At 35.8% G+C, this 25,915-nt stretch overlaps 1 protein-coding gene across 1 annotated transcript; it reads left to right on the forward strand.

Moving 5' to 3' along the window:
* The first annotated feature begins 93 nt into the window (after positions 1-93).
* Positions 94-25,796, forward strand: LOC101863484 (probable tubulin polyglutamylase TTLL9). The gene is made up of 14 exons (XM_005091188.3): positions 94-256; positions 5,478-5,527; positions 6,612-6,698; positions 8,079-8,190; positions 8,446-8,531; positions 9,225-9,258; positions 10,359-10,493; positions 12,012-12,149; positions 12,473-12,560; positions 13,393-13,514; positions 16,908-17,041; positions 18,157-18,270; positions 18,696-18,820; positions 21,904-25,796. Exons 1-14 carry the CDS (start codon positions 236-238, stop codon positions 21,969-21,971), a joined length of 1,314 nt encoding a protein of 437 aa, XP_005091245.1. The 5' UTR covers positions 94-235; the 3' UTR covers positions 21,972-25,796.
* Positions 25,797-25,915: the final 119 nt, after the last annotated feature.

Genomic DNA, 25,915 nt, shown 5'->3' on the forward strand with positions numbered 1-25,915 from the left:
CTTAGGTAAGGAATTACAAAATGTAATGCGCATGCCCACTGGGAATGTCTGAAGCTCTTTTATTGCTAAAAATTAATATGAAGCTGAGGCAGAATTTGTTTTCTACAATGCAAGAGCTATCAAATGTTGTCAATGACGCTATGTCTTGCTTTCAAGACACACTAAATATTGAACACACGTTGAGTTTCTTTTTAATGAAAGACTTGTGAGAACTGGCTGATTATGGTTCAAAAGCATGGCATCAGGACGTGGAAAGGTACAATATCTAAATCATATCTATGGTTTCCAAAAATCTTGAAAAGTCCCTTGCGTACACTTTCAGCCTATCAAACATTAAATAATAAAACAATACAATACAATGACAAGGCCTATGACTTTCTTGACTGGGACTTAAAATTGATTTTGCTAGGCCTTTCTATATATATATAACTTTGGTGGCGCCGACCTTTGCGTTACTTTTTAAATGAAACCACACACTCTTCATCCTTCAAAATTTAAGTGAAGGTAGCATTCAATCTAAGATATGCAGACAACACGACATGAGTAATAAAATAGCAGAAGATGAAGAGCACCTAGATCTAGATATAGATCTAGGCTACAGGATCTATTAACTCTTTTCTTACCAGGCCAAAATCCACCACTGGCCCAGGCGCTTTTCCCTGACCTATTTTTACACCCCTACCCCTCCAAAGGAAAATGTCAAAACATTCAACTAAACAAACACCCACGAACCATATTATATGGCCCATTAAACTGAAGGTTAAAAAATAATCTATCAGACAGTGGTACAATATTGAAGATTTATTCCAATTATATTAGTTTGGGGTTTCTAAAAGTCATTATGCAATTTCAAAGGTGTCATATGAAATCAACAATTTCCAGCTTTGAAAGGTCATACTAAAAAAGTACTACAACAACATATCATTCAAACTTCCCAAGTAGATCTAGACTCAAGTACTGCAAAGAAATGCTGAAAGTTATGTATGTGTACCTATTACAGAAATGAAAATATGAGACATATTATATACTGAAGTGAGGGGAGCACTTTCCTTTTCATTTTTACGTTTCGAAGGGGACAGAAAAAAGCGCTGAAATGACTAAAAATAATCTGTCAGTGCTAGATCTATATTTTCTTTGATATCAGCTAACAGGAAGTCTATTCTATTATTTCAAAAAAATGGATCGGCCAAGAATTTCGTGCCTTATTTATTAGGGCCTACTGGATTGGAATAGATGCAAGCCCCTCGAGCTGTATTTTGCGGCTCTCGGCCCAGCGAGGCCACGTCCGTGAGCCGGCAAAATGCAGCTCGCGGTAGGTAAAGTGTTATATGTCATCGTACAAGAGAGTGACAACATTGGCCGAAGCCTAAACATCAAGAAAACTGAAACATAATGGTGATAAGCAAAAAAACTCCAACCCCAACCTGTATCTAAATCAATATGGTACCACCCTCAAGCAAGTACAACATTTTAAATATTTGGGGGCCACTACATCAGCAGATGAGAGGTGTCACACCGAAATTAAAAGCTGCATTTGCCAAGAAAAAGCAACCTTCCATTAAATGAAATGGAAACAAGAAAAAGAGTACTGAAAAGTTACATAAGAGTCAATCTTATTATAGGCCTACGGATGTGAAGCTCGGACAATCGATAGACAGCTGGAAAGAGCAATTGAGATGACAGAATTGTGGTTCATAAGACGCATGCTGTGTATCCCATGGACTGCTAGAAAAACAAATGAAGAAGTCTTGGTTGAAGCAAATTGTAAATGACAGCTTATGATGATTATATACGAAAGCAACTGGCAAGGTTAATTCATTGGACACACAATGCGGAAAGAAGCATTGGAGAATTTTGTAACAACAGGCAAGTTTGAAAAATTACTGGACATGTTGACAACATGGCTGGGAACAGCAAGAAAGACAGACACCAGCGCTGCAACGCAAGACAGTGTTAAAGGTCCATGATAGCCCACGTCAGTCAGCAAGGCACTGGATGATGATGAGTGTTCAATATTCCTAAAAACATGACGGAGCCGGCTTTTCATGATTTTGAGCCAAGAATATTATTATGTATTTATTGTAGGTTTCGATCACTATTGGTACATTTGCTTTCCAATTTCACTTTCTAAAAGTGTTAAGTGTCTGGGCTGGTTTTCAGTAAAGGTTCAAAGTTGTATAGATAGAAACAAACAGTATCAACAGTGGCTGAGTGGTCACACTGGTTAGTGGACTCAGGTTCACAAAAATATAAAACAAATGTTGGTGAAGCAGTATTTTGGTGGTTGTTCTTATGTCCTTGAACAATACATAATAACCTTGCTCAAAAACTGTAGGGTGCTGCATTATAGAAATCAATGATCATGTGGCTTGCCTATCTGTGACTAGGCTGTGATTGGGTATAATTATTTTTACATTTATAATATATTAACATATTTGTGTATGCAATTGTAAAACAAATTTCCCAAGGGGGTCAATGAAATTGAATTTATTGTTTTAAAGTTTTATTCAGTTGATACATTTCAAAAAGATGTAGTGACAGCAAGATATGTTGTCGCTTATAATTAAGTGGCGACTTAGAGACGTACTGAAGCAATTCATGATGGTCTAATTAGGTCAAGCTGTGTGCTTTGGGGCTGCAACACCTAAAATCTTTCTCGGCTATTGCAAACCCTAGCAGAACCCATATTTTCTGTGGGACATCATGTCTCATTTAGGATTTGAAATTGATTATAAAAAAAGGAATACTATTTGGTTGCTATGGAAACGGTTACCTTGGATTTTGCTTACATATTTTAATCCTTTTATTAACATATTTATTAATTATTACACTTTTAATTTATTTGGCATGTAGGCCTACATAGAAAAAATCATCTAGAAGAATTTTTCGTATATATATGCTTTAGCTTTCTTTTTTTGGCCCTGAAAACTCGACTTTACGCATAACTGTGTAAAAAAAGCAAAAAATCAGGTTCTCTGGGGCTATTTATTAAAACCTACCTTGCAATTAAAAATTCTTTTATACAGTTTTTAGAACTAAGTGTTGTCAACCTCTTGTGAAAGTTACATTAAAATCGAACTAGAAACAGAGCAGAAAAATGGGATAATGTGTGGGGGAAATAGCATTTTGAGAAAACAAATATACAGCTTTAAAGGTAAAAGACCAAAATAGTTTTCTTTCCCGTAAAAACCTTCAAAACATATTTCAAACTAAAACATAGCAACTACTTTTTAACATTGACCCAGTAGAATGGAATGGGGAAGTTCCCTACTAAAACTGAAGCTTATATAGGTGGTGCAAAACATGCTTTTTGAGACAAAAAGCTGCAATCGTTTTCTAAAAATAGTCTCTCTCTTCTGCTCTAAAATCCCTTGAAACAACTCTTTAGGGTACAAAAAAGCTTGCATATGTTTTTGGACATTGTTCGGGAAATGTCCAGGAAATAATTTGTGAAAACTTCAGTTTTCTTAACCCACTTTAAAGCATGCAGGTAACTCGTTACATACTAATTCGCATGAGATACAAGACCAATTATTAAGTGGCATGGTGTTGATTTCCTCCCATTGGGTAACTTCACTGGATAGAAATTCCCTGTCTTGATGACAGTCATGGTTCCTTTAAAGTGGAGGCCACAAAACTTTTATCAAAGTGGGCCAGATAACTGAAAGAATGCGGAAAGCGGGCCAGATAATGATTTTGTTCGATACAATACACTGAAATGTTAAATGAAAGATTTGTCACATGGGCATGTTGTATAGACCTACATGTATTTGTAGAGTGAGGACTACACAAACGATGCAGCCCTCATAGTCAGGGCTATTTGATCCCTGGACAAAGAGGTACTATTTATAATCTCTTTGTCCCTGAATCAGTTGTCCTTGATGATCAGGGTTGGTGATTTTTTTGATTTTTTAAATAAAAATTAAAAAAATCGATTTTTTAAATTTAAATCAAGATTTTTAAAAATTTAAATCAGATTTTTTGGATTTTTTAATTTTTTTTTAAAATGTCGACATAGTTTGGGATTTTTGGTTGCTAAAAGTATGTTCTTTTAGTGCAAAATGCATTGTCTTTATTTTAACTAATGATTAATTTAAGCAACCGCAAAAGAAAGCCTTAATCTGCTATATATCAGTGAATTATGGCTACAGACAAAAAATGAAGAAAATGTCAGTCTAAAAGGAAGGGGGGGGGGGGGGGGGTAATTATGCATAGATAAACTTGCATTTTATTACAGTGTGTGTGTGTGTGTGTGCGCACGCTTGTGTTTGTCTAAAAAGAAAAAGAAAATGTTAATTTCAATAATGAAAAAAAAAGTAAATTGTATATAATACTGTATTATTTTACAGACTTTTAAGCATGATTATATTAGTCTACTAAACCTTATATCTGTTTAATAAAACCAAGGAAAGGAATTCTGAATGTTCAAATATGTAAAAACTGAATACATTTTTAAAAAAGTGATTTAAATCACTGATTTTTATTTTAAAAATCAAGTTGATTAAAATATATTAAAAAATCAACTGATTTAAATCAACCCAGCTCTGATTTGAATTATGGAAAAAAAAGTCAATTGAATACTGTATTATTTTACAGTGAAAGGAGGGAAAGCAGACTTTTAAAACATGATTATATTAGTCAACTTAACCTTATATCTGTTTTATGAAACCAAGGAAAGGAATTCTGAATGTTAAAATATGTAAAAACTGAATAAAAACACATTTTTTAAAAAGTGATTTAAATCACTGATTTTTATTTTAAAAATCAAGTTGATTTAAATTTAAAAAATCAACCTGATTTAAATCAACCCAACCCTGTTGTTGACAATTAAGGGGTTAATCAGTCTCTCAACAGATCATGATGATCGTGATTTGTTAGAGAATTGCATTTAGATTTTGATTTATGTCCATTTATATTATAATGAAATGTTCCTCATTTTGGTGTTCGTGTTTGAGATTAAAAAAACCTTCTGATTTGTTTTAAATCTTTACGTCGAATGGATTGAATTCCGACATGTTAGTATCTATTAAGAGGTGTTCAGTGTCTCCTCTATTCTTCAAATTGGTTTTTGGATCTTTTCTCTTTACTCTTTTTCATGTGTTTAAATACTTGAATAAGAAACTAGATATGTTCATCATAGCATACTGAATGGTTGTTCCGAACAGGTGTGAGGAGATTGATAGATTTCTGCATTTTGAACTATCATAGATCTAGTAATTGCTATTGCTGTCTTGATGAATTTTAAACGGTGGAATTTTAATATTTTACTCACTTTTCCTATAGTCACTGGGGCTTCTTCTTTGGGTGCTAAGTAATGTGGAAATGAAATATCTCTTTATTACAATTTTCTGTGGTTGCGATACAGTATGACTCCAACAATTTTCATTTGGTGTAATGCTTTATGCTTTAGAAGATCATGGATTTTGTCTTAAAATGATTAAACCTATCACGAACAGTGGATCTTTTTTTTATTTCAGACCCAAAATTATGCTTATGGGAGGCAAAGAGCTGCCCGTGGTGTCATCAGGTAAACTGTTGAACACAAACATTTTATCACTTCAAAATTGTTCTGAATATTGAACACTCTGTATTAGCATTCACGCAGCTAATGTTGAAAGAAATATATTGTTGGTGCTCAGATGGAACCTCGCCAACTCGAATTTTGGTGAAAATTGTTTGGTTTTTTTGCATCAAAAGATTCCTGATACCTTGATACCCAATGTGTATTAATGTTAAATCTAGATTCAAACTACAAATGCCCAAAACGCACTTTAAATTCTATGCAAACTTTGCAATACCCCACAAGGAAAGGTTTGATCTGTTGAACTGTGCTAATGCAAAAATATAACGAGGTTTCATCAGAGCACTGATTGATCACCATGGGTCAGTGAACTTCACCATCTTCCTCCATGTGGTCACTTACTTTATCAATTTCACTTAATTTGTTGTGGGGCAAAAAGTTCTACCCACGTTAAACACATAATAGCTCACTGGCAAGTCATTGAGACATGATAAAACGGCCCAGAGCATGTTAAACATGTGCCCTTAAAGACCACCCAAAGATAGCGAGGTTAGATTGGAGAAACCGAAAGCCTTGTGTTGTTCTGTTCTAATCTCGCTAACTATTTATCAAGGTTCATCGGAGCAGCGCTTGAGACGAAGAACCTTACTAACCAAAGGATGTTTTTGTTGCTAACTCAGATTGCACAGTAATACGCTCAGGTAAACTGCATAGGCCTACTTCTTTACAGAATCTTGTTAAAGGTCTATCAGAATACATTGACAAAATAATATTGCCGAAGTGTTAACATTAATAATGTTAGACAGTTTTTTGTCTCTCATAATTGTAGAATTTTAAAATTTGAGCTAAAATCATGAGATTCCAAAGACGATATTGATTTGCTCTTTTGAATGGGTCTTAAAATCTATAGTAAGTAAAATTAGATATTAACTAAACTCCATGATATATATGTAGGTCTATATATATTTCTTTGTTAGACTAATGAGCATTTTAAAAGTGTTTTGAATATGTAACATGCAGGTATTAAAAGACTGAACATATAGGCCTACACAATAAAACTTCACCACTTTTTTTCCCCCTCTTCCTCCAGTGACAGAGAAATCCGGTTCAAATGCTTCTCCCAGAACACAATTTTTGATGTTTTGAGGTCACGACCAGGTTGGCAAGAAGTGCAAGGGTATGAAAAGAGATGTTACTAGATTAAGATTGAGGTACATTTTTTAATGAAAATGGAAGACGTTTTAGCATATTGAGCTTAAGGAAATCATGAAGACAGAAGAAAACATCTGTGTTAGGGTGAATTTCATGTACATGCAACCCATGTTTTGAGTCCCTAAAATTGTTTCTTTGCAAAATTCCTTGCTGTAATTTCGACCTATATTATTTACTCCCTCTCCTAGGTCTGAGTCATTTTCATGAAAATTTAAAGGTTTATGGTTTCGACAGTAAACCAAGCTTGGAACATCACAACACCATGGTCCATTAGTACTTTGACCCCGGAATTTTTTAAGAATACTTTTTTATGTCATGTAATATCAGTGGAATCAACTTTCATAAGAGGAACTGTGTCTCGAATGTATGGAAAATCAATATTTTTCAATAAACACTGTGCCAAAAATACAGTTGAACCTTCCTTAATGGAAACCTGTGTAAGACAGAAACCTGTCATGACGGAATCTCCCTGCTCCCCCCTTTAATGATAAATGCCTCTCTATATAATTACTTTTATAAAATGGAAACCTGCCTAATGCAGAAATATAAAGAGAAATTCCTTCCCATCTGAGGGTTTTTACCTGTCGAAAATGAAAAATGTTGTGCCTAACCAACTATGATTTGAGCAAAGCTGTCAAGTTTGGTTCCATCGGCTCTAACCTTTACACTATGCCGCCAGGCGAGTAAGGGGTGTAAGGGTGCGTTTTGGGTGTATGTGTTGCCCCATCCACGTGAACCCTTAGCAGTGCAGATGGTTAGAGTGGTGTGAGTGTGAAATCTCACTAGTGCCTGTGCTCTCTTAGCACTTCAGCACAGAAACTTTCATGGGTAGCCAGAGGCCAGAGATGTGAAATTAGTTTGACCAATGCCTGTGGCCCTGATCATATGGCGAGTTGAGAAAAGAGAACCTCTTATCGTTGTAACGTGCATGGAAGGGGTAGCATTGGATGACTGTCTTATTACACCGATGGATGGAAGCAAAGGAAACATTTCTGATTTTAATAGATCAAACAGTGGTCTCATGAAATGTAAGCACTTGTGAAAATAAATAAGTAGAACTGACGCATACCATAATCAGAAAGGACAGCACTTGAGAGCTTGAGAGGTGTGAAGTTTTGAACACTGCTTGCTGACCGGACTAGTGACCTTTGCTCCCACCTGTTGGGCCTCTGAAACCACCCTCCCCACCACCACCCCCACCCCTTGCATCTCCCCCCTAGTTCCACTGTCTTAGACGGAATTTTTTTCTTGCTACTTTGTGATTTTGTCTTACATAGGTTAAACTTTAACCAATTTATTGTGAATTGTCAGTATATTTGCTAGGAAGCTTTTTCTTTCTTTCCAGAGACAATGAGTGGGATTTTTACTGGTGTGATCGTGAATGGCTACATGCCAACTACGACACAATGTTCCTACAGGAGCATCAGAAGATTTTACATTTCAGGAATCATTATGAGGTAATTATCAAAATATTTTGTCTGTTCCCTTTTTCTTTCATGAGTGCCTACCAAGTTAAGGCCAGGGTCTGTTTGGTAGTTGCTTACAGACTAGCTATATCAAATTGAAATTATTTTTTTCATAGAATTACTCAAATAGTATGTAAAATTTGATATCGGTCCTTGTTATTCTTTTCATTTCCATTGTTTTACTTAGAAGTATTTATATAATGTTAATGTATTTTTAAAATCTGTTCTAATGTTGTTTCTTTCAAGCTCACAAGAAAAAACTTGATGGTAAAAAACCTGAAGCGTCTCCGCAAGCAAACTGAAAGGGAACTAGGGAAAGTCGAGGCACAAGCGTAAGTCTCATATGTTTGGCCTATTATAGGCATACTTTTTTTAAAAACTCTGGTCACTTTAACAATATCGTTGATACAGTATTTACCTGTCGTTAGAAAAATTTTTAAAACCTCCACAGAATGCTGTCGACCTGTCCAATATGACCTCCCACTGTTGAGGAGAAAAGTGCTCATCTTAGACAGGTGGTCCTCGCAGAAAGTATCATTATAAAAATTTAGATAAAAATGCAAGGGGGTTAGTGGGAAGTGGTCTTTTAAACAGATGATTGTCTTGGACAGGTGATTTTAGAGCTGATTTTACTGTATTGTAATGTCACTGTCAAAGCTGTTCTTCAGGTGGAACAGCTTTTGACTCTTTTTTAATTAAAAACAAAACAAAGATACTGAGGGATGGAACAGAATACTGGTACATTTTTCTTTTCTTTTACTACAGATTTCAGAGCTCAACAATGTTAAGTGGAAATATGAGAAAAGTGGCTGTTCTCTATCTCTTATTCAATTGGAATGGGGCAGGGAAGTGAATCTACTGCTTGCTAACTTATTCACTCCTGTTTTCAGTGAGTTTCTGTGGCTGAGGTTTTGCGTCTGAAAAAAAATGTGTATTGTGATAATTCAATTATATGTCAATATGTTAGGGAATTGTTTTTCTCCTCTATCCATATTGATTTTCTTTTTCATATATTTTCTTGACAGATTTGACTTTTTCCCCTCCACATTCGAGTTACCAGTGAGTACTAGAGCTTTTTATATTTTGTATAATAAGTTGGGACATTCAACACCGAAATCAATTGTCATGCCATTTCCTTCTCTTGTGACAAACCCTTTTATTATTAAAGCTGATACATATTTTGAGTAACGTAAAGTTACCTTTTCGATTTTCATTTTTTTTTTTTTTTCATGGAAGTGGATATTTTATACGGCAGGCCGTCGAAAAATCGAAAGTGATAATTCCACGGCACATAAATTCAGCCAATCAGAACATCCGGACTATATATAATTAAGCCTATAATCTCTTTTTCCATAAGTAACCCATTATTATAGATACAATTTAAGATACCTGTATGTTTAGTTAACAAAGTTTATTCTTTGCTATCATTTTGTGCATTATGGACAATGATGAAATGTTTTGTGTGATTATAACGAGAGTGAGAGATGCACATTTTATTTTGTGCAAGCAAAATGGAGAGAAGACTGGGTTTTTTCCGATAGTAGGGTGCCCATTTGCGAATGGGATCGGGTCGGGTCGGGTAGGTATCGTCACCCGACTCGTCGCCTGGAAAACAAACACAATTCTTGCATTGATACACTTCAAGCAGAGCCTATGCCGTCGAAATATCAATTCCAATTTTTAGACTCAAGACAGCATACCTTATAGGTATCACTTCTGATGTTCAGACAGCATGCCATGGAAATATCAACTACGATTTTCAGACGGCATGCCGTCGAAATATCGCTATCCTTTTTTCATTGGGATTGAGTAATGCCTCTAGTATTGCGCTATGCTTGTCGCTTGGTTGTGATGTGTTCCACAGGTATATATAAATTTGAAAGGCTGATATTTTCCCTCTTTTGATAGATCAATTCTTAGATGATGGTTAGAAGTCAGATCGTAGAAAGTGCTACCAGAAGGTATTTTCTTATTTGCTATAAACTGCATGTTCTTTTTAGCATTAATCTGTTGTTTTAAAAGCTAATCCGCTCTGTCGTACAGTATTTTGTCTCACATTCTTTAATGACTATGGTTAATTATTTTGCTAAGTATTAATTAACGATATTAGTGAACTCCATGTTTTATTTTTACCATCAATTTTATCTTTACTTGTTCAGTCGGAGTACCATATCTTTGTGGAGGAATTCAAACGCAACCCTGGAATGATATGGATTATGAAGCCAGCTGCCAAATCTCAAGGGAGAGGAATTTTTCTCTTCCGCAAATTAAAGGATATCACAGACTGGAAGAAAGTGAGGAAAAAAATAACATCTCAAGAAAATTAATTATTTATGCAGCATACTGCAATGTCATGTCAACGCTTTGATAAATTCTATCACAAACCAATAAATGGGGAACACTTGACTTGCTAAAAGTTATTTTAAGTGTGCTAAGCCCAGTTCCAAGTAATCTAAACTGATTAGGAGGCTGGTTGCATTGACCCTGTCTGTCCTTACTAATTCAGGCTGTGAAGAATACATCCCAGTAGAGAGATGGAGATACTGGTATAGGATGAAATTATTTTCCCTTATGACAAGTTATGACAAGCATCATCATCATCAATGCCTTTCACCCCTGGCAGGGTATAGGCCACATATAAGTTCCTTCCATTTATCTCTGTCCTGAGCCATCCTTCCAAGCTCGTTTCCAAGTGAGCTTCATCTCTCTCATGTCCCTTTCCACGTATCTCCTCTATGTTTCTCTTGGCCTACCCCTGCCTCGTGCTCCTTGTGGGTTCCACTGCAGTGACTGTCTTGTGATGATTCCACTGGGCTTTCTTAATGTGTGTCCCATCCATCACCACTTTCTTAGTCCTATTTCTACTTCTATATATCCTTTTGTCCTGTCCGTTCTCCACAGCTCTTCATTTCTTATTCTTTCCTGCTCTTAATTCTTAGAATACTCCTCATACATCTGTTGATGAAAGTCTGGACTTTATTCAGTACTGTCTTTGTTGTCTTCCAAGCTTCGCAGCCGTAGGGGAGCACAGACTTGACGTTGGAGTTAAATAGGCATGTCTAAATAGGGCAAGGTGAAGAGAACAGAAAATGAAAGATGCAGAAATTTTCCCTCAGCTACTCTATATATTCTGATCACTTCTGGGCCTCTATGGAATAAAAGTCACAAACCATTTCTCTCTCTCTCTCTCTTTCTCTCTCTCTCTCTCTCTCTCTCTTTCTCTCTCTCTCTCTCTCTCTCTTTCTTTCTCTCTCTCTCTCTTTCTTTCTCTCTCTCTCTTTTTTTTTCTCTCTCTCTTTCTTTCTCTCTCACTTTCTTTCTCTCTCTCTTTCTTTCTCTCTCTCTTTCTTTCTCTTTTTCATTCTTTCTCTCTCTCTCTTTCTTTCTTACTCTCTCCCCCACTCTCTCTCTTTCCCCCTCTCTCTCTCTCTCTCTCTCTCTCTCTCTCTCTCTCTCTCTCTCTCTCTCTCTCTCTCTCTCTCTCTCTCTCTCTCTCTCTCCCTCTCCCTCTCTTTCTCTCTCTCTGTCCTTCCCTCCCTCCCCCCCCCCTCTCTCTCTCTCTCTCTCTCTCTCTCTCTCTCTCTCTCGATACTGTCAGTTTCTCTCCGTAATCAGATTTCTTTCTTGTTCTTCTCTCATGCTATTTTGCATGAACAGCTTTGATAAAAGAAAAGATTCACCTCAAGTTTATATATATTCAGTCAATTCAGGATACAGTTGGAATCTTGTATGCTTATAGAATTTGTTAAAGGCACAAAGTTAACCAGTTTGTCAAAGAGAGTAATCCGATCCGTTCTTAATGTTTGTTTCAGGGAGAATATCAGCCTTTGGGAGATCCCAATGCTCCTAAAGATATACCAGAAACATATGTTGTTCAGCGTTACATTGAGAACCCATACCTCATTGGGGGGAGGAAATTTGACATCAGGATATATGTGCTTGTTGTATCAGTAAGTCTATTTCACTTATTTCAAGCAATTGTTGAAAAAAAAATTACTAATGATATTAGACACTAGATAATTAATAGATGATTTGCTTCAAATAAAGCCCCTGATGCTTTGACCTGATTAGCTCCTCAGTTGGAATAACTCAATAAAGAGGATGTGCCACTGTGTATCAATCAATGGTGAAGAAAAAAGTGATGAAAGTCCTCATGACCAAGTGAAAATTTTTTTTAACACCCCCTACAAATTAGACATTATTGTTATATCGTAATTATTCTTACATAAGTTGTTTTCAAAGTCAGCAAATTGTGTATTTTTATTTTCCCCAGTACAATCCTTTGAAGGTGTGGCTGTATAGAGGAGGATTTGCCAGATTCTCAAATACCAGATTTTCCATGGATTCCATTGAAGATACATGTATCCTCTTCTTCTTATTCAATATAGGAGAAATGGCATTTGAATACCGGTGCTTTACTCTTTTATTTTAAAATATTGTCAAGAACAATGACCAGTATATGATACCCGGTGATGCGTTATTAAACAATTTCTCTAATTTAGAATTTTACATCTATTCGATTAGTTTGAACAATTGCCAGACAATTTGAAATATACATAGCCTTAAACACAAACTGCAAGTTAATCTCATAATCTGGAAAAGTACATGCCATGAGCAGATTGTCTTGGCGAGAAAACAGATAGAATTGGTAGTTACAATTTCTATTTTGCACATAGGGTTGAACTGGGACTGTTATTTTATTTTATTTAGGCTTAGATATTCATTCTGTCCAGGGTGTCTGTTATTTTTAAAATCTTGCTTTAACTGGTGTTGATTCATAAAGAGTGTTAAAGGAGTTGGTTTGGGGGTATTCAATGCGCTCTTCACTCTATCAGATAAAAAGCATGAAAAGAGTTTGTACCGTGCTGGATTTAAATCAAAGCAGGAGGGGAAGAGGTTTGGGGTTCTCTTTTTTTTAGCAACAACATGCTTATTTTGTGAAAGGATAGTTTATCAGGTGTAATATCAGTGTGCCTGGATGTTATAAAAATGCATGCAAAAAATTCCAAAATAATTTTTTTAAATACGTCATGATAACATACAATAACATGAACAATGACAATGTTGATATGTCACATTGCTGACAGAGGCTGCTCGAAAGGGAGGCATTAATCCCTCAAAAGGCATGAAATTTAAAGATAATATAGAAGTAAAAACTACTGTGTTCAGTTAGTTCTCCTTGACATGATCTAGACATACATCTCACTAATGTGGCGGTTCAGAAAACGTCTCCTGATTATGATCCAGAAAAGGGCTGCAAATGGTCTGCACAACAACTTAGGAAGTACTTGGTGGCTAAGCATGGCACAGCAGCGGTAAGTTGCATGATACATGACAGACATCTATCTGAAACGTGTATCATAACCGAGAAAAAAAAAAGAAATAGCTCTCTTCAAAAACAAGTCTATTATGTTCATTTTCAAAGGAGGCTCTAAACAACTCAGTCACTGCATCAATAGTTTTTACAATTCTCAAACTTTGTAATAAGTTTGTTAGTTTACTGCTTGAAGTATTTTGCACGGTGATCAAGTGCATTGCAGTCACCTTGATATACAAACAAACCAGTGTAAGACAGCCACACTTTGTTGAAGAGAAAAGTGGCTGTATAAGACAGGTGGCCATCTTAGACAGGACTGCTGGAAATGAAGAAAACAACTATTGCCCTCTGAAGCCCCAACTGGAGGTGGTCACAAGCTTAGGACTGCCATAAGGCTGATTAAAATGTTTTGGTCTTTTTTTTCTTTCAAAAGGGGAGGGAGGGGGGAGAAGGAATAAGAAGGTTTCTTGTCGTTGTTGGTGAGGGTTTTTTAAAAAGTTTTATGTTTGTTTCTTTGTTTTGATAGGGGTTTTTTTTGGGGGGGGGGTGGGGGAGGGGGGTGCTGTTTTTTTTTACATTCCCTCCAGAGTTCCCAACTGAGGTTGGTAGCAGGACCATTTTACACAGTGAAATTGTATATTATATGTGAGCCTTTGCCAATAGGTGTGGGTTTCTTCATATACTTTGCAAAATCCTTTCCTATTCCAATAAAAATGGTCCTACAGCTTTGAAATTGATATATATGTTGTGCTTAATATGATGTTTCAGCTATGGGAGCAGAGAGAGAAATAGTAGTCGGGCCATCAGAAGAAATTTTACAAATATTTTTAGTTCTGATATCGATGTATTTTTAGAATGCAAAACGTGACGTGTTGAGTTCATACTTTTTCAGTCGTCAAGTTCAACAATGAAATAATTGCTGAGAAACTCGTCCTTCTACACTTTTACTGTTATAACTACATTATTTGTGGTGCTATATCAGGAATAATGATATCTGCAGCTGTTTTTTCTTTGTGAGCCTTCTAGATTTTCATTCTCAAGCATAACTCGATTAGTCATTTTGCAAGACAACTTCGATTCCCCGTGACTTCGTTTTTATCTGCCAGTTTGAGGCCCTGGAACAAGCATAATATCGTTCAAAGTTTACTCTCTGCCCTGACTGATTCCGAGGCTGTGACGGTGCGTAATTTTGCAGTAAACGGAAATTCCACGATGCCTCGTGCTCTGTCATCATTTGTTATGCTCGAAAGAACAAATCAGAAAACGAGAAATAATACATGCATCGTTCCTGTTGATCCATTTAAAGCGCATTGTTGTGTGATGCAAGACGACAAGAAGAATCACGATTGATAAAACGAATTCATTTAAGTTTTCTTTTGTTGTCATCAAATCTTAACATATGTTATGTTAGAGAAAAGCTGTTATGTCCGAAAAATGTTTCCCCACTTTTAATTACTTTTAAACTGAGTAATGATTAACGTCGCACTGCGCTCCAATGGTCAAGTAGTGGTAGATCTAGATGTGACCACGCGTGTTTGGCTAGATGTCAACGAGAGGGGAAAATTTGATGATATGTTCCAAAATGATGACAAACATTTATCCATTATGTGTCATCGTGGTTATGCACGAAAGATGTTTGGTATTTTGCATAAAGTCATGGTAAAATGTGAATCAAGTGGCATTTTTTCACTATTAGCATGCATTATGAGTCAAACTGAATCTCCTAAGTTTTTGTTTACCAAAATTTTCAAAAAATTAATTAAAATATGAAAAGGGAAAGTTTTTCGTTTCTTCCGGACATAACTATGATGACACAAATGCGAACGCAAAGACTTTCACAATTTCTTTTTTCTGCGATTTTATATGATCTTCATGCTTATGTTTGAAAATTAAATCAATGAGAAAACTATCAAAATAGTCGTATATTCCATAAATTACTTTTCAGGGTATTTTTCATTTTGTGTCATCATGGTTATGTTCGAAAGATATTTGATATATTGCGGAGATGTATAGTAAAATGTGAATAAAGTGGCATTTTTTCAAATTGAATCTTCTGAATGGTCGTTTGTCCCAATTTTCATAAAAGAAATCAAGATATGAAAACGGAAAGTTTTTCATTTCTTACGGACATGACTGTGATGACACAAATATGCAAACACAATGGCATTCAGAATTTCTTTTTTCTGTGATCCTCACGATTTTATATGCTCTTCATGCTTATGTTTGAAAATTAAAGCAATAAGAAAACTGTTAAAATAATTTTGTAAGTTCATATTTTTTAAAATGTACCATCATAGTTATGTCCGAAAGAATTTGACTTGATGTTATGTAATTTCAGTTACACAGCTTAGCATGTCATCTGTAGGTCTGTAAATACATGTTTTTGTAGGAAGAGATATACATGAATAGAAAAATTCAAGTAAAAACGAAATATTAAAAACTTAATCATCAACCCTCTGAGCTACATTTTAGGTACCCTCCTATTGGCAAAAGCTCATATAAATAAATTCAAGGGGAAAATGGAAAGTGGTGATTTATACAGGTGGCTATATTATACAGATGGTCGTCATAACAGGTTCGACTGTAGTTATTTATTGCTGCTACATGGGTTTTTTTCGTTTGTCAGGGAAGTGGCAATACTGAAACTGTGGACATAAAATTGATAATTTTAGTTCTCTGTAACATCACCTTGTAGGATTGCAAGATTAAAAAATGTGCAGTTGCCATTTCTTATAGCTCTGAAGCACATTTTTTTTTTTTGGCTGGTATCGTTGATGCCTGTGGTCGGCCCTCATTTTTTATCTCTTTACTTATTTACTGCAAGCTGTTGAGTCTTTCCAGAGGTTGCTTCACCAACTTACAAGTTTTGATGTTCTTTTTATCATTCTCCTTCCCTTACAGATTTCAAAGACATTATCGCATTTGAAAACTTCCTTCTTGCTCACAATAAGAACATTCTTGTCTCTAAATTTATTGCAACTTTCTAACATCAGCTTTGCTTACTGTTGTAGAACTAACCTGTTGCTCAAATGTTATGATTCGTATGTTGTTTTTCTTATTATTTTAGAGCCTGCAAATTCTGATTTCTTTCTTTTGAGATGCATGATTTATTTAAAAGTAATTGTTGTTTTTGAATTTTATGCCAGTGCCTCAAAAGCAAAGGTAGCCTATACATGTACTAGTGTTACAGATCTTTTAATATTTCTCCCTTCAATGTTAGAATAGAAGAAAGTTCTTGTACTTGTTGATCCTCTTTTTTTAACTTGGTAATAAGAAATTAATATGATTAACAAGACATATGTGAGCTTTGTGCTGTGAAAGCATTTGCATTTATATTGATTTATACATGTTGTGTAGCTAAACCTGCAACTGTTGCTTCTATTCATCCCAGGTGAAAGTGCTGAATTCAGCAATTGATAACATTATCATCAAGAGTCTACAGAGTGTTCAGAAGATCATCATCAATGACAAACACTGTTTTGAAATGTATGGTTATGATGTCCTTCTTGATGACGCCCTCAAACCGTAAGTGTAATGTTCTGCGTGGAAATGTTTTAGAAGCTAGCAAAGCCCAATCATTGCTTGTTTATGGAAAGTATTTGAATGAAATTGAAATGGTGAATGTCTTTTGAACAATTGAAGGCCTTCTTTTGACCAACATTTTTTCATTGGAAATGAGGTTGTTCATAGTTTTTTAAGATATTACTTCATCTTTTGCTTTGTGTGTTCTCACATTGTTTATTTATTAGTATGTATTCCAACTTGTCTGAATAGGAGCACCAATTTCCTTCTTTCAAATGATTTTACCTCTGAAGAAAACAAAGAAATGAGGTTTTTTATTTTAGCTTGTTCACTTTCGTCTGTCCATGGTATGAAAGGGCAAAACCAAATTGATGTGTTTAATTTTCTCAGGTCTTAACATGCTGGTTGAAAATTTGGATGATTAACAGAATATAAAAGCCGATTAATGAAGGACACTGCAAACTAAGATTCTGACACGTTTAAACACTAAAAGTATAAAAAGTTTATCTATTTTCATCAACAATACACTTTATTGCACGTTTGTGAAACACTGTCCAACAGATAGATAAGTACTTTTCAAGACTCACATGGAGATCTAAACAATCTTGTGAGCAAATCTACTAGCTTACACTGAAGAAATATAGAGGCAGGGTGGTGTTGCTGTTCCAAAATGAGCAATATGTCGGCTAGGTTACTGTAAATCATTTATAATAGTAATCTTGTGCACAGACCCAAAGTGCTGTGTTTTATACAGGGCCCATATAAAGAAACCTTTCCATTACTTGATCAAATCTTTTTTTTAAATGTGTTTGTTTAGTCGCTGGCTTACAGGAAAGCCTAGCAAAGCTAAGTGCACAATGACAAATTAAATGAGCTAGAATTTTTTTCAACATGGACAGGCCATAGAAATGAGATATCATACTAGAAACTGTATTTAAAAGATTCTTGTGGGGAACTTTACCAAATGTTTTCAACTATGGGAGGTTGGTAGATGCTTTGGTGTTGTCTGCTTCTTTATATTTTCTTTTGGTGTTATGTCTGTCCTAATCTGATGCCGATAACATGGGAATGTTATCATACAGACTCGCCATACACTACAAATCATTTCATCTTTTCAGATGGCTCATTGAGATCAATGCCTCACCATCTCTGACTGCCAGCGGGAAGGAGGATTACCAACTCAAATGTGGACTGCTCAATGATGTTTTGAATGTTTTAGACCTTGAAAACAGGTAATTTGACAAGTCAGCTTGAATGACTGTGGGGGGAATAGGGTGGAGGGTTTCACACTGTTGATTGTAAAGTGCATGGAGCTTGCTGTTGAGTGGGGATATACGCTATAATATTATAAATGCTATTTATCTATTATTTATCATGTATTATTACTTTTAGAATCTGCTTTTGTGGTTCAATAGTTAGCTTAAAGAAACTTTAAGTTGTTTTTTGTATTTTTTTGTATGTGTTTTACGGTGCTTGCCACTGCATAAGGTCATATGAGCGCGCACTGTTGGCTTTCGGGATAAACATGTTGTGTTATACTAAATAAAATTTGATGGATGTTCAAATCTAATCATGTTTGTGGCTAAGGATTGACAAAATATTATTACTTCAAGACTTTAAATCATATACTTTTAACAAATGTTGTTATTTATTTCAGACTGAGCGGCAAGGAAAAACGTGTGGGTGGATGGGATTTGTTGTGGGACGATGGGCCTGTATTCATAGAGGAGATGACACAGGAGACTGGACTGGCCACTTATATGAGTGTCAACTCATTCTTAGGTCAGTTAGTAGTTACTAGCATAAGTCACAAACTCATGCACGCATGCACACCCTGACACACACCACATACTACACACACACACACACACACACACACACATGCACATACACACACATACACACGCACACGCACTCACATGCACACACACACACACACACACACACACACAATGAGGCACACATGTATTATAATTATGTTATATGTAGCTAATGACTTTCTTTGATGATATATTTTTCTCTGTGTTCGTGTTGGTTTCTTTAGTTGTGAATTTGATGTTGTATTGAGAATTTTATCAATCTATGTACACTTAAAATTTTTTAACTCATGTGACCAAAAATTGCAGATAAAAGAATGTAAATGTAGAGTGTAGAGCGAAACTGTCAGTAGAAAATGTTCTGCTTACCTAATGAATACTACAGAGTTTACTCTCACCAGCTTCCTATTTATTTCAGTATGTCAGTCTAGAGTGTGTGGACTTTCTTACCTTGCTCTTTGAGAATGAAATGATATTGACAATTGTAGGCCTACTACTTTCACCTTAACAGAATGTGTAAATTAGAGTAAAGCTGTTGGATACAGTCTAAAAAAGAATATCAATACTAATGTTTTGACAGTTCATCATTTTAAAAAAAAGATAATTCAAAGTGAATACAAGAAAGAATTCCTTTTCTCTTATGGGCTTCAGTTCATATGCATGAAAAAGTCAAATAAAAACAGGCTGGGTGGTGGGGTGTTTTTTTAGGCGGGGGGGGGGGGGGGGGGAGGAGCGCTCTTACCCAAGTGTATTTACGATGGGAGAAAGGAGGAAAGGGTTCTGTGTGTTCTGTGTTTGCCCTGATGGAAAAAAGACTATAATTTTCTCAGTTTAATGTTTTAAAATTTTCTGCAAATGGGTTTCTTTGAAGAATGTTTCTGATATGAATATCTGATCGAGCACATATACAGTTGAATCCTGTTATAACGAGAGGGAGGGGACTGGTACGAGCAGGATTCTCGTTAAAAATAATAAATTCATGGGAAATAATAAAGTAGGCCTAATCTATGAGTTTGGTGTTCTGTTTATTTCGTTTTGTTATCTCCCCCGATTATGATTTTGTTCAATATGACTTCTAGGTCTTACTTGATCAAATCGAATCAGGTTTCTTTCTCTAGCGCTAGCAATGTAGACAGCTCGGTGTTGGCGATCTGAAAGAAAGGGCTATAAGCTAACTCGCCTGCTGTGCTGTGCCCCACCCCACCAAATCGTGTGGTGCGTTCCGTCTGCTTGCGCACTTTGGGTACACTCCACACCCTGCCCATGTCGTACCCTCGATCTATCCATCACAGCACTCCGCATCGGAGAAGTGAGAGACATGGTAGGCCTGGATAATCTAGACTAGGCTAGCCTATCACGCGATGCGTTCTGCTTGTCTGCCCATGCCACACCCTCCCCACTCATTCGCTCCGGCCTTCATTGTTGGCACATGTGGGCGGGCTCTCCCATTCCTTGTTTCGCTCTGGAGTTGTAAGGTCCTTGGTTTAGCTAGATCACAGACAAGTTTCTCAACTAGCGAGGTCTTACATATATATGTATAACTGGCCTATGCGCTGTGCACAGCAGCAGCAATATTTCGCTATAACCGACTCTGATTGCGCTATAGCAGTATTTTATTTACAAAGATAAAAAAAGGGGAAAAAACTGGATTTTAGAATAGTGTCTTTATAACAAACTTCTCGTTATTTCAGGACTCATTATAAGTGGACTCCACTGTATATATAATAGAGGCCGAGAATAGAGGTTTGCAAGAAATGTTTATTTAAAACAGTAAGCCTACTTTTGTTTTTGAAAGTGTTTTACGGCACTTGCAACACAATAAGGTCATATAAGTGCGGAAGATCAGAGGTGTTACGAGAGAGTAACAAACACAAAAATGAAGGAGAAATAATGACGATAGATGTTTAATAGGAAAGAAGAAACAAACTACACCACAGCAGCCGCCAACCACCCACAAGCACTGAAGAATAGATAAGTGGTTTTGCATGCGCCCATGCTTATCCAGGTTAATGTTTCATTAGTGAACATGAGGAAAATAAAGAAAAATAAAGTATTCGGAAGGATCAGTGTTGGTTTTCTGTCTGCACAAATGTTCTCACCTAAAGATTGTGTTTACTGGACAGTTTGTACAGAAAATCAGAGGGGCTCTCGTGGCCTAGAGGTTAAGGTGTTGGCCTCTCATTCAAAAGGTCCCGGGTTCGAATCTGGGTAGCGACCAAAAAATTTTCTTCTCTAAATTTGTCTCCTTTCACCTCATTTCCTGCTCTCTAGCAATGTTCTGTTGTCTGCTTTCGTCTCCTCTTTCTGCCCCCATCCCCTCACCTCCTTTGCCCCTTCCTCTGGGCTCCTGATTCTTTCTGCAGCCTTTCTACTGCTACTCCTTCGCTTCTTCTTACTGCTGTCTTTCAGCCACATCCCTAATCTTCTGGTAGGAAAGATCTACACCTAGCCTTCTCGGACTAGGGCGAAAAATCTCAGAGTGCAAGTTGCGCACGTTAAAGATCCCTTGGTGGTCTAAAATCGATGAGTAGGCTTTGGCCGCCACCCGGGCAAAATTCAAAATTTCCTACCAACTGAAAATATTAGGTGTGTCCCACGCGCTCATATGACCTTATGCAGTTGCGAGCGCCGTAAAACACTTTACGAAAACAAAAACAGAAAATCAGACACTGTACTCGGGGGGGGGGGGGGGGGGGGGGGTGCTTTTTGGGAGGTTTTCCTATTTTGTTTTTCATCTAGGTTTTGAATTCATGATCTGAGTTTCATATTGTCTTGTGTTTCAATGAAGTAGTGCCTCTTTTCACATTTTGTGAACGACTTGAATTTTTAAAATATCTTTAAAAATCACGAATTCAAGTTGTGCATGTAAAAAAAAAAATAATGATGTGCAATAGCTACATGCACAGTGAAGAGTGAATGTATCATACTCTTGAGGCCAGTGTGAAACTATAGTCTTTCTCCTTCTTTTTCTGATAGCATCCTGAAAGCATGAAAGGTGCAGTGAAATGCACATCTTTTTGAAGAGACATTTTTTCATTATAATTGCAGGTTGTGAGAACACCCGCAAGGAGCAGCTACGAGAGATGTACACCTTGGCACAAGCAGTAAAGAAATGATGGTTGAGGAGCACCAGTTGTGTCAATCCATTTCAAGACATTAGGAAAAAAAAACTCAACATGAAATCTTCAGCATTTGTGAAACTGATTCATTAAAGTTAAAGACCAGTCATGGTGTTGTAGTTGTACATCTAAAGTGAAACGCAATATTGGAATAGGAAGTGTTTATCGAAGAACAAATACATGTTATTCAAAACTTTAAAAGGATCTTAGCCATCCTCACCTAAAGGTCCGTTTAGGAATGTGCAAGCGATACTTTCTTGATTAATTCAAGGCCGCACTTGTTATTAAAAATGCCCCTCTTTTTTAAAGACAAAAGTTTGTATTTCATAAACCTTCTGTTAAGAGGGTTAATTACGATGGAATCTATGCTTATCAAAAGTATTGAAAATGAAAAACAGTTTTACATATGTACCGTACAGTGAAACTCATATTCAATTGACTCAAATCAAACAAAAACTCAGACTTAACAAAAGGAATTGGGTTCCCTGTTTTTTTCAATTCATGAAATTCAATAAAAATAACTCGGATTCAACGAACACATAAATGAGCAAGCTCGGATTCAACTAAGTCACTTGCAGGGCTACCTCCGCGGATGTGGCTTCTCTCACTTTTCTCCCGCAACGAACCTTATCTATGGCATCTGCATGGTGAACCATTATTCACTTAGCTTATTGTTCATACCTTATGCGATCAATCAGTCTTCTTCCATACCAACACATGCGTTGTTATCACATACGCACATGTCTTACTGTGTGTCAGGGTCGGATGGGCAGCCAGCACACATTTGACTGTGTGTGCATGTGTCTGGCAGGAGGGGACACAAGCTGTCCAGGCATGGAACATCAGTAGAGATCTATTAATGCGTCACAGTTATTTTTTGCCCTGGCTACTGAACAATTTTACAATGATAAGCTAGTCTTGACATAGATCTATGTAATGAATTACATATTAGAATGTGGAATCAAACATTGACGTATGGCTAGGTTTTACTCAGCAACATAACTTGTTGGGCAAACATTACATTATAGATGATAGATGACACAGGAGTACAATAGAGGAATCAACCGTTTTACAGTGTGTGCTTGGTAGAGTTCAATGTATTTTCCTGGAATTTTTCAGTATTTTTTCGGCATAGCATCAAAGAAAAGATTGTGCCTCTCGTTTGAAACAAAACTACTTTTGATTGAGAAAGTCGAATACATTATTCATTACTGCTAGATGCCTGTATTTATTTACACAAAAACCTCATGTTTGCTGTAAAGAGTAACGACTTCATTGAATCAGAGTTCCACTGTATATCAGATTGTGTAAGATTTTTTATTAAAGCTGAATTAGGACCATTTCATTCAATAATGTTAATGCTCCTAGAGTGTATTCAAGTAGTACATCCTTACAATACTCATGAGGTAGACATCCCTCTACCTTTAATGAAAATTACTCTGAACAAAAACTTTGCAAGTTCTTTGACTTGGGTGTTTTAAATTGATTGCTCTCATTGTTACAGTCTTGATATGGGCCTATATTTTTTGGGTGCATTGATGTATATGTACCACATGCAGTATTATCGTTGAGGTGTCAAGGTTTATAAAATAAAAGCAACAATGTAATCTTACTCCTTAGACCGCAGCATGTTAATGTCATAATAATAATAATAATAATAATAATAATAATAATAATAATAATATATTTATAAAGCACATATAATGTATATCTCTCTACTCAAAAGAAGGCTCTAGACCCACTTTATTATTATTCTGATAGATACATAACTTTCTAAACTTCTTAAGAAGCATTCAGAACAAGGTGCCATTTTTACAGGCACTTTACCAACATACTATCAAGATCTTTTACCAATAAAGCCAGGTACCCTTTCCCACCTATGTGGCGTTATTAAAATAAAAATAAGAGTAAATTGTCTTTACCAAGGATACAATGTTGGAGTGAACAGGGAGGCAGATGGTTTGCCAGTCAGGCAGATAAACACTAGGCTTCTTATGCCACACATGCTCAGTTGTTCATCCACTATTTAGCAATTAAAGGATAAGGCATATGAAATATATATGCCTTCTGGTTGTTCAAGATACACATTACCCCGGTAGTACATGTTTTAGTTGTTGGCTATATAGCCTACTTTTGCCTTGATGTACCAAAGTCCATTAATGACAATATTTTTTTTCTCTCACTTTTCAGATATGCTGCTAGAGCTTTGCACTAAAATGCGGACTTGCACTTTAACCATGGGACATGAATAAGCGTTATGATTGAATTCATAATTTATTTTTATATACACAATGTCTTAACCTTATTTTTGACTCTCGTCTCATGCTTAGAATCCTTGTCCATTCGAACTCCAAAGGTTACAATTTGTTGCCATTTACTTGTCATTGCATCATATCTTGCCATGTAATTGTTCACTAATGTTTTACACACCATGACCTGAAAGGAGACCAATGTATAATATGTGTAATCAATATGCCATATTTTTACAGAAGAGTATTAATATTTTAATCAAAATCTTAACACAAAAAAGTTCTTTCATATTATACTGACAGTATCCTGAATGAAGCAATACACATGACATTAGTGATGTGCAATTTTTTTTTTCTAGTCTTTGTTGACACCCCAATTGGGAAGCATTGAAATAAAGATTAATATTCTTCTCTCAAATGAGCTTATATGCAAAATCCATCCCAAAAGTATTTTGTTCCTGGCAAAGATTCACTTACTTTAACTTTAATATAAATATTTTTAAAACACCAATGGCGTAATTCTGTCCATGAGGTAAGCAACAATTGCTTTTCAATAAAATAATAAGTGCTCAATCTTGCCATAAAAGGACTTCCTCTCAGAAATTCTACATGTATATAATTGAGTCCCCATTACAGCTGTACTTAACTGAACACTTCGACACGTGTTATGATGTAAATGGTATTATTTATAGAACAGAGGAAGAAAATTCTCATCAAAATTAGTTATGGCCAACTCTTGTTTGTTTGCTCTTGCAAGTTGGATGGTCATGAAAAATGTGAAATTTGTCACTAATAATAATATGTTGCAATTCTTTGTCATCAGTCTTGACATCTTCCACAGGACAGATTTCCTCCATATATTCATTTTGGGTTGTTTTTTTCTTCAGTGTCAGAAATAATTTGTTCAGTCATTGAAATATCTTGTTTTGGAAAACTTTCAACTATAATGCTATAATGGGTAGGAAATATATTATTATATTTTGGGATTTCCAGTTATTTCTCTACACATTTTCCACCCCCATCAACAAAATTGAATAAAGATCATAAGAGACGCATTTTTTTGTATCTACCTGTCTGGGTGTGTATTCATATTTTTGATTCTTTTGAACATGAGGATGTCGCAATTTATAATTAATAAAACTGTGATCTTTTGTTCTTTGAATCTTCATGTGAATGCAAAAAACATGATTTTAAGTAAATCGTAGTAGTACGTCTAGCATTAATGATACTTGGGGTAAAATAAACAAAATAAGACTTCCTATGCTTTCCAATGTTTGATATTTGAAATTCCGTGGCCCCTATCTGCTTCTCTTTTAGAGACTGGTTGATGAATATTAGAACAACTTTTTCTGCATCCTCAATATTTATTACTTTTACTAGTTTTTACAAAAATATTTAGCACCTAGGTATCAAACTGTGTTTTTTTGCTATTTAATTTATGGTTGAATGTTCCATATATATGTATGTTAAATACTCACAAACATAAAGCACAATTGACATGTTGCAGAGCACATAGTATATGTGTGTCAAATAGAATAACCATGAATAAAAGGAATATCATTTATATTCTAAACTTTCGCATTCTTTTGATTTATTAGCAGTGGTGTTCAATAGTTATGAAATTTATCTATGCATGTACAGTAAAGCCCAACCAAGTAAAACTATAGGGAACGGATTTCATGTCTTGGGGGG

The sequence above is a fragment of the Aplysia californica genome, unplaced genomic scaffold (genome assembly GCF_000002075.1).
Source record: "Aplysia californica isolate F4 #8 unplaced genomic scaffold, AplCal3.0 scaffold00027, whole genome shotgun sequence".
Lineage (NCBI taxonomy): Eukaryota > Metazoa > Mollusca > Gastropoda > Aplysiida > Aplysiidae > Aplysia > Aplysia californica.